The sequence below is a fragment of the Vicia villosa genome, linkage group LG2 (genome assembly GCF_029867415.1).
Source record: "Vicia villosa cultivar HV-30 ecotype Madison, WI linkage group LG2, Vvil1.0, whole genome shotgun sequence".
In the NCBI taxonomy this organism is placed as follows: domain Eukaryota; kingdom Viridiplantae; phylum Streptophyta; class Magnoliopsida; order Fabales; family Fabaceae; genus Vicia; species Vicia villosa.
The window spans coordinates 23,876,220-23,885,964 of NC_081181.1; the positions used below are offsets into that span (position 1 = coordinate 23,876,220).

A 9,745-nucleotide genomic window follows, 5' to 3' on the forward strand; every position below is an offset into this window, starting at 1 on the left:
TTCCTTTTTAAAGGTTACTTTTGCGGAATCAACTAGAATACTCCAGGACTAATTGCTTTATTTTGTTATGTTATGTGTATCTGGTTTGTATTAAATGCAACAGTAACTTTAAAATAAAAGTAAACACTGAAATTAAAGGCTTTAAAAGTAAATCAAAGCAATAAGAAAGCAGTAAATGTGCACTGAAAGATGAGATATAACGTAAAATGATTGCATTAATTAAACTGGTACGCATACGTACATTCCAAAGTTGCACTCGTTACTCATTTTTGCACAGAGATTTGAGTTTACTTGTGTTTATGTAGAAAATGCGGACCTCTAACTATTCCTATAAAACTTGCTTAAATAGAAAAATAAAATAACTACTACTAACGGTCGACTGGCTATCAGTCAACACGTGTCTTCGACATGCAAGATCTTCAATTGTGAGACTTCCACGCGTCCTGTGAGAACTGCCAGAAAAACTGCCTGGAACTGCCTCTTAACTTCTAATACCTCTCGACCTCCACTCCAGTTTCTGCAGCCAAAAATCCTTAAGTCTTCGCATCCTTTTGGTCTGGTCGAACGTTGAAGCCTCAGATGACCTTTCTAGTCGAACAACTTCGACTACTAAGCATTACTTAGTCGAACCACTTCGACCCAAATGGCAATGTAATTATTTAATTGAGGCCCAATTACCAATTTAGGGCCTTTTTACCAAATTGAGGCCCGATTACCAATTTTGAGCCCCAGTTGCCCATTTGTTGGTAAGTCGAAAACCTAGGGTAACAATATGATTCTAAGAAAGCGATAAAAACAACAAAAGCATGCAATTCTACAAAATTAAAACTGCTATATATATATATATATATATATATATATATATATAGAGAGAGAGAGAGAGAGAGAGAGAGAGTGAGAGAGAAATGTACTTTGAATTTACAGTGATCTGACTATCATCCTTGCTAAGCCTACTTAACTCTCCAATGGTTTTCCTTTGAAAATTTTGGTATTCCAATATAGTTTATGATAAATTATACAAAGTTTAGTACAAACACAATATCCAAATAATGCTAAAAATATATAAAAAATTCTATCTGGATCCCTTGACTTGTACAAAATATCCAAACTAAATCCTCTTACAATTTTATCCAAAATCGTCTTGAATCTTCCAGTCCCAATAATTCTGCTGCAAAGTCTCTATTATGCAGTGGTATTTCCTTGATCTTACTAGTATCTTGAGTGTTGGTCTGTCTGAAGATTGAGAAGAACCCCTACTTTATCCGTAGGCTTCCATGAAATACTACCAAAGTAATTCTAGAGAGAAAAACCTCATTCTTTTTCATTTGACTTGTCAAAATTAGCCACAACACCACACGTCTTTCAAACCTCTAAAATCTCAAGAAAATATTCAAAGCAACGTTAAACTTAATATTTTAATCTCCTGAATAATCACAAATCTCCAAAGACGAGATTTAAAATCACACGAAAATGGAATTAGAATTAGGTATAAGATGAAAGAAATTGTTTTCAAGCATCCAAGATAGATTCAAAAATCCTTTTGAAATTGGGAGAACAAGTAAGTTATGAGTTTTCAAATCAATAGTGGAAGTGTATGTTTTCCAATATTGTGAGAGGTTTTGATAGAAAAAATATTTTATATGCGTTGGAGATCTTGCACGAAAATGAGTGAAAATGGTGTATGATTCGAGTCATAAGCAAGAGGTATGATTTGAGTCAGAAAATTAAGCGATTTAAATCAAGAAAAATGAACATATGATAACCCATTTGTGTGATTTGAGTCACACAATCTGTGATTCGAATCACATGATTCAAGTCATAAAAGATGTTGATTCGAATCAGAGTTCTAGAAAAAAAGTGTTGTGATTTGAATAATGAAACATGTGATTCAAATCATGAAAATGTGAAAAAGTTTCTCGAGCTCAATTTAAGTTTGATTCTGTAAATAGTGTGATTCGAATCACACTACTAAATTATCATTTTCTTGTGCTATCTTCTGATGTCCATGTGTTATGGAAAAAGTGTTTAGCCTATGCTTTGTCTAAAAAATAGCCAAATGAAAAGTTTGCTATTACATTTTATTAATTTATTTTATAGGAAAAATGTCAAGTATAAGATGTTTCGAAAGTTGTTGAGGACATCTTGGGTACGTGTTTCTCTATTGCGCTATTTTTGGAAAGTTTGATTTGACTCATTTGATTTTACGATTGATTCTAGATTTTGTGATCCATATATGATTGATTTATTCAAGATTTTATAGATTTATTTTGTAAAGATTTTGGTTAAAAAAATTTTAATTGTCAAAATCATATTGAAAATATTTAATTGGATTTGCATTGATTAAAAAATTTAATTGGATAGCTTTAAACAAAAGTTTTATCTCAAATTTCTTTAGTCAAAGATTTTGCAAAAGTTAGTTTGCAAAGATATTGATTGAAAAAGATTTAATCAAACAAATCTTGCATGAGTAGATTTAATTGAATTTGATTTAAATTCAAAACTTCGTTTAGTGAATATTTGATTCAATTGGATTTTAATTGTACCATGTTGGGCTTTTGGATAAACTATAATCTCTACATGAGAAGATTGTTCTTCTTATTTGAAGACATGCTTTAGCAAGAATATCTAGAGTTTTTATTTTAGTGAATTTTTGTATTTTGTTTGTAATTCTCAATTATTGAGTATCTTTTTTAAGTTAGAAGGGGAGAGTATTTTGTTGTACTTGTCATCTATCACGCCACACATAAATGTAATCTTATAAATACTTGAGATTATAAATACTTGAGAGAGTGTTCGAGTGAAATTGAGAAATATCTTAAATTGAGGGGAGTCTAAGTCGAAATTCACAAATAATATTAGAAAAGAGCACTAAATTGAAGCACTAAATTAAAAGAGTTCATATGAGACCGCAGTGTACTATAATGACTATCAAAAATGAATTTTCTTTCATTTAGTCAATGTCCTTCAAATATACGTACCATTATCCCGAACTGAGTTAACAATTATCTGTGCGATATATTTTGTTTATTTGTTCATCACTCCTTTCATATCAAACTGACACACATTATTATCTTAACATTGTATATGATATCTTATTACTAATCAAACAAAATTACGATCATAATTATCTAATGCTTCTTGAGTATGGTTTTGCTCCTTTCAGTTCCATTTACTCCATTTCAATTGCATTTTTATTGATTTATGTATTCCATAAACTGTATAACTTCAATAAGGGGCATTTCAAATCATTACATGTTTGGTTATCTTTGTTTTGTTTATAAATGAATGAATATACATTATTTAATCCATTGATTGTTTCAATGTTTTTTTCCACCCTATTATAAACAAAGGAAGACATTTGTTGAATAATTTCATAATGTGGTTGTATCTTTCTCTCTCCTACAAGAACCATCCAATGATAAATGACAATCCACACCCACCATAGACACATCATGTCCATCTTAGAAGCCCAAATCTGCAACATCATAGATTTAGTCCGTTCGTGGTCGATTCTTATTGCTTCTGTATAAAGGTAATAGCCACTGGGATCCATATTTCCTCCCATAACTCCACCAATAGATCACAAACACTGACAACATTACACCAACAGGTATAACCCATCTGTCAAGATCCAAGATTGGGTTGTAAACAAGAGTTTCCCAGGTTGCAACTACAAACTGCCAAGCTGAGTTATAGTAAAGTGACTCCACTGACCAAAACATCTTAGTGTATGTCTCCAGAAATATAAACAGTATCCATGCTCCAATTTCAATCAAAATGAACTTCACAACAAAACGTCCAATCACTACCATGATCAGAGAGAACACCACCAACCAATTGAAAAGCCTTTGGTTGTACTCCTTTATAAATTGCGACCGGGACTTCGCTAACATCTGCAGAATGCATTTCCATTTGTTACCAAACCATGTTAATTTACTTCATGAAACAACTCAACTGTTAATTAAAAATGTTATTGCATCGAACCTTCATCATCCGAGCCGCATAAGTTTTTTTTGAAGGTCCTACGCATTCACGATCAAAACTTTGATTGCATTGCAAGAAACCTGCATTGAATTTTGCCAAGGAAGGAAGTCTGAGAACTTGAAGCTGATCCATTTTGTCCTCACATTTGGTGTACAGCGCCTCGCAGAGCTTTGAAGATTGGTACTCGTTTTGCAAAATGACGTTCTTATACATCTGCATCATTTCATTTCCCGAATAAAATTATAAGCTTTCGATAATTCAATTATAATACCAAAATGTTTCAAACAACACCTTTTGTATTTCTTCATCCAGCTGCATGGTTGATTTTTTAGCATGGTGATGGCCAAAATGTTGCTGATCAAAGACTTTCATGACTTCGTCTCGAGACCTATCATGGACTCCATGCAGAGATTCCTCTGAAAAAGGTAGATCCAATGTTGCCATCTTTTCGCTGTATAACTTGAGACATCTCTCAATAATACCTTTGTTGAAAACCTCCACAAGAGAGCCTGATGATGGAATCTCGCCTTTGTTTAACGCGTCAAGTATCTGCATTTAAAATGTCAATATAATCAAACTAGTTCAATGGAGACGCACAAAAACAACGTCGCATCCAAAACATTAACTCTGAAAAACTGTTTAGAAGCTAAGTACCTGCTTCAAGAAAGAAACAAATTCCTTCCCATTTAAAGTCTTTCCTTGTACAATCTTTGGAGAGATTATATTGGTAACAAGCTCTTTCAATTGCTCCCTTCTCGTAACATATAGTTGATCGAGTTCAAAATCTTTCAGATCACAAAGCTTTGTCCTCAAGAGATGTGGCTGTTGAGTGATCAATCGATGAAATACTTAACATAAAGACTGCACTCTAATATAGCAAGAGTTTATATAGACCTTTGAATCAATATACTAGACTAACACATACCTGTGGTAAACTAAAGGCAGTATTGTTGTCCCCCATACTAGCAAGCGAGTCCCGGATCTGATTTACCTGAATGAAGAAGTTAACTTTCAGTATAAATTATCAGTTTTGGAATAGTAATACTTCACCGGCAATTGGAAATAGAAATCCAGTTGAGGAGATACCAAGTCAATATTTTTGTCCCCTGCAGTTAAATAGTAAAAAATTCAGTCAGATCATTAGGCTGTGTTTAAGTAAATTTTCTCCAAGGCTGCAAGAAACAGTGCTAACCATTGGTATTTGGGACTCGTTGAAGAGCTTCATTCACCATTTCTTGCACGGATTTCCCTTCTATAGACGATTAAGGAAAATATCAAAAGCCAGTAGACTACACGCAATGAGCGAAGTATTTATGAACTTACGCAGAAAATCACGTTGGATGAGCCACAAGAGCTTAGCAGGTTCAAAGGCCACATCATTACCCTACAAAATATGCAGACATTTTAACAAAATCAATCAATTTTACATAAAAAAGATTTGATCAATGCAGACAATATTCAGGCCCTTGGCTTACCTTCACTCTGTTAACATATGGCAGTTATTTGAGATATGCAAAACAAATCGACAGGTTAGTAACCATAATGTCTCCGTAAAACAAAGAGTTTTACAAAGCAATTTCAAAAGGACAGATAAGATTAACAATTCCATCCAGATGCAAACCTCCCATAAAATTCTTCAGCAAGCTCCACCGCAAAAGAGAGTCGCGAGATGTCAGCCTCTCGTATCTAACACACAAAGACGATAACATTTGAGATTGGCCTAACTTTTTATCAAAAAAATGTGTGCTGACTGATGAGATCAAAATTAGGGGAGAAAGACATTATCATACCGTCTCAGGCAAATTATATATAAGCACAGAACTCATGACAGTCGCAAGAGCGAAAATCCTGCAAATGCAAGAATAGGCCTACTAAAAAAACCATACATGATTCAATTCAACAAAAAAAATGAACACAGAATACATGACTAATCATCAATTACCGATCATCATATACATTGGACTTCCCAACACTTTCAAATCCTTCTGTATCAAGGTAAAATACAGAAGTTCTTACTCCGTTGATATCTAACTCTATAGGAGTTCCCCAAACCCATATCCCTTTTGTCTTGACTTCGCGCATGTGCCCAACACCAAATCCTAACAAAAAAATATTTCAAAGTAAATCATTTAACTATCAAATACCGATATGCAACAACAGAAAGCATAGAAAATATGCACCTTCATAACAAGAAAGAGAGAGGAGTTGATTAAGCAAGAAAGATTTTCCAGAACGATGCGGCCCAATCACCTTATACAAACAAAACAACCATAAACTAATAAAAGTTGAATTCTCGGAAACGGGTTGTTATTAGAATATAGAAAATAATCTTACAAGATAATCTAACAATCAGCAAAAACAAAAAATGCATGGTTTAAATTTGCAGTGAAACATACAGCCACAGACGCAATGGGATTGTTTATTCTCTCAATAGCCTCCAAACCTTCTCTTGAAAGACGTAGTTTTGTATGACCAGGATCAGGTTCCACAATAGGAAAACTGTAAAAAACAGAAACAGTTCAAGAATAAGGATACATTGTAAGAAATGAAGGAAGTAGTAATGCTTACGGTTGGTGGAAATTGTGGATGGAGAAGGAAGGAGATGGAGAGAGGGAAAGGATGATGAGTAGGAAAAGAAGGGTGTCCATATTGGGATTGCAGAAAAGGAAAGGAAGAGGATTATGGTTGGAGAAGAAACCATATTCATAGTGATGGTGGATGAAGAAGAAAGGATAAGAATGTTGAGAAATTAAGGAAAACCAGTAGAGCGGTGTAAGTTAAGAATCGTCATGCAAATGGGACGAAACTTGGAACACGTCTGCTTTAGGCTTTTGCCTCTTGCTACTCATCATCAAACTATAATCATATTATAAATAACACTTTTTATTAGTTGTTTTTAAGAATGAGGATTTATGGTTTTCAAACAACCATAAATCCTCATTCTTAAAAACAATTAATAAAAAATGAGAAAATTTTTAATTTATTTTTTATTTAAATTTATGAGTGGTTGTGATTATGGATAAGAGAGAAAATCATGTATTTATTTTTTAATTAATTAAAATTTTGCGATTGATTATGTGTAAGAGAATTTCTTATATCTGTGTTTACTTAAGAATTTTCCTCCAAAATATGTTTCATTTTGGGTTAAATATATGTCGCCCCTATCATTAGAGCGAGTTTTGTTTTACACGCTTATTAGTTTTTTTTTTTTTTTAATTTTCCCCTTATATAACACAGATTCTAGTTTCACTCACTCTTATTCTCATGTTTCGTTGACTGGGCATGTTATGTATCCTTGTTGGCAGTTTTTTACTTGCTGACTGGATTAAATGAATTGCCATGTCATAATTGGTTAAATGAATTGCCATGTCATAATGAAATAAAAAATAAAACAGAAAGCATTTGGAGCATTCTTTCCTAATGTGGTACATAATGTGGACCAAAATCACTTACATAGATGAAAATGTTTTTCAAATTAATAATGATGATGTTTATGATTTCTCTGCTTATGCTTGTGCGATGCAAGTGGATGGAGAAATGTTTGTGGAACATGATGTCTGTGGTATAGAAGTAACAGTTATGAGGCCTAGGTGTGTGAATGAAATGGTTGAGTTAGATGTAAGTGATGAAGTGGGAGTTGAAGGGTTGATTGACAGTGAGGATGAAAGAACCATTGCTATTGCAGATGGATTCGATGGAATTGATGTCACTATACCGATTAGTGAGTGTCCAATAATAGCTGGATTGTTACCTTGTCCCAAAAAGAGTAAATGTGAAAATGATGACTATATTAGTGAAGAGCTAGACAGCTCTAATCCAGATAACTCTTAAGATGAAAAAGGGCCTAGGTTTGAGAAGTTCAGGTAAGAGAAATTTAATAAGAATTTTAAGTTTAAGTGAGTTATGCAGTTCAATTCTCTAGATGACTTTGGAGAGGCCATAAGTGAGTGGACAATTTTAAATGGTAGCGAAATAAATTTTATGAAAAATGAGGGGTACAGGGTAAGGGTAGAATGCAAGGCTAAATGCGGTTTTTAATGCTTTGCTCTAGGGTGGGTCAGAAGCACACTTATGCCATTAAGACTATAAATGACACCCACACATATTCTAGGGTTTTAGATAATATATCTGTAAATTCAAGGTGGGTGGCCAATGGAGTTGTGAAGAAAATGCAAACATCTAATATAGTGAGGATTTGTGATATAATTCAAGACATGAGACAAAATTATTCAGTAGGAATAATTGTGGCTCAGGCTGGGAAAGCTAAGCTGATAGCAAAGAAGATAATTGAGGGAGATTCAGACAATCAATATGATATCCTATGGAGATATGCTGCTGATTTGCAAAGGGTAAATGCTGGGAATACTGTGAAGATCAACGGTGATAGACCAATCCCAACAATCCATCCAATATTTGGTTCTTTTTACTTTTGTTTTGATGAATGTAAAAAGGGGTTCATAAATGGTTGCAAACCATTTATTGGAGTTGATGGGTGCCATTTGAAGACCAAATATGGAGGACAACTCTTAATAAAAATTTGGTTATACCCATAATAACCATCTAAAGGACCCAAATATTTAAAGTATATTGCTGAATCGACTAGCATTTCTACTACATGCATTGGATATTCATCTTTTGGAGTAGCGATATTTAAATCTCTAAAATTAATATAGACTTTAAGAGTCTCATTCTTTTTAATAACATGGACTATATTTGATAACCATTCGACATACCTTGTAGTTCATATGAATTTCTTCCTTATAAGCCTTTTGATTTCCTCTTTGATCTTCAACATCACTTCTGGTGCAAATCTTTGCATTTGCTTCACTAGTTTCTTTTCAGTCGAATCGGTAACTTTAATTCCACTAACTCTCAACTGAGCCATGGAATTTCATCATAATCCTAAGCGAAACAATCCTTGAATTCCTTAATAAAGAATGTTGCAACAAGTTAGTCGATGACCCCTTATCAACTAGAAATTTGTTAACGCCTACATTATCCACTTTAGCCCATATGAAAAAGGGCTTTAGATTTTGTTTCATCCCTTTGCCAGACCTTTCAAAAATTTCCTTTTCTTCCCCGACGCAATAATTACTCATTACATAATAACATAAAGGTTTGTGATTTTCTAGTTCAGCAGCAAAACAATCATCTTCTTCTTCAATTACCTAAGTAATTTGGTCAAATTCGATGGGTAGAATAGAGACCACATTACATATTATGTTTAATTGACCTTCTGATCCAGAATAAAAATTATCAATCAACATGTCATCATCTTCATTTTGCATCGCGCCTTTCCCTTTGGGTTTTACTATTGTTGGAAAATGATGAAACAACTTTTCCCTCATTGGTTTCTTCTCCATTTGAGCATTTAGTGTAGCCTGGGATCTACCATTGTTTCTTGATTCTGCAACCTCGAAAGTTGCCTTCTTCCTGCTTTGGTGTCTTCTCCACTAGGACCTAGTCATAAGTTTGTTTCTGAAGTAATTTTTAGAAGCATATGATTACTTCTTTGACACTTATGAATTATTGTGGCACGACGTGCTCGCACCAAATTTGATCAATATCCATTTTTTGGGATCAATGTTTTTTAATTGTGGACCTAATCTACTTACCAAGAGGAACATTAGTAACTAGAACATAGGTTTTACTCTAGTATGTCTTGTAAGGAACTACTCGTTTGTTGAAAGCAAGCTCGGTCCTTTTGTCGTCTCGACCATTCTTTCTCGTCTATTGGGGTTTGATCTTCTTAATGTCTCCA

The 9,745-nt window shown here is 33.7% G+C and overlaps 1 protein-coding gene across 1 annotated transcript; it reads right to left on the bottom strand.

Annotated features, from left to right (window-relative positions):
* Positions 1 to 3,238: 3,238 nt before the first annotated feature.
* On the bottom strand, positions 3,239 to 6,682 carry LOC131646019 (uncharacterized). The gene is made up of 15 exons (XM_058916194.1): positions 6,553 to 6,682; positions 6,381 to 6,483; positions 6,165 to 6,234; positions 5,927 to 6,083; positions 5,775 to 5,832; positions 5,606 to 5,670; positions 5,460 to 5,466; positions 5,308 to 5,368; positions 5,177 to 5,236; positions 5,071 to 5,090; positions 4,910 to 4,975; positions 4,639 to 4,806; positions 4,276 to 4,533; positions 3,985 to 4,197; positions 3,239 to 3,893 (listed from the first exon to the last, which is right to left on the bottom strand). Exons 1-15 carry the CDS (start codon positions 6,630 to 6,632, stop codon positions 3,492 to 3,494), a joined length of 1,788 nt encoding a protein of 595 aa, XP_058772177.1. The 5' UTR covers positions 6,633 to 6,682; the 3' UTR covers positions 3,239 to 3,491.
* Between the last annotated feature and the right edge of the window lie 3,063 nt (positions 6,683 to 9,745).

Bases quoted from the DNA above. Each gene is read 5' to 3' on its own strand.
- LOC131646019 (XM_058916194.1), bottom strand. From the start codon at position 6,632: ATGGACACCCTTCTTTTCCTACTCATCATCCTTTCCCTCTCTCCATCT. The intron at 6,235-6,380 runs GTATGTTTCACT...TGTTTGTATAAG, and splicing joins ATCCCATTGCGTCTGTGGCT to GTGATTGGGCCGCATCGTTC. The intron at 5,833-5,926 runs GTAATTGATGAT...TTGCATTTGCAG, and splicing joins TCCAATGTATATGATGATCG to GATTTTCGCTCTTGCGACTG.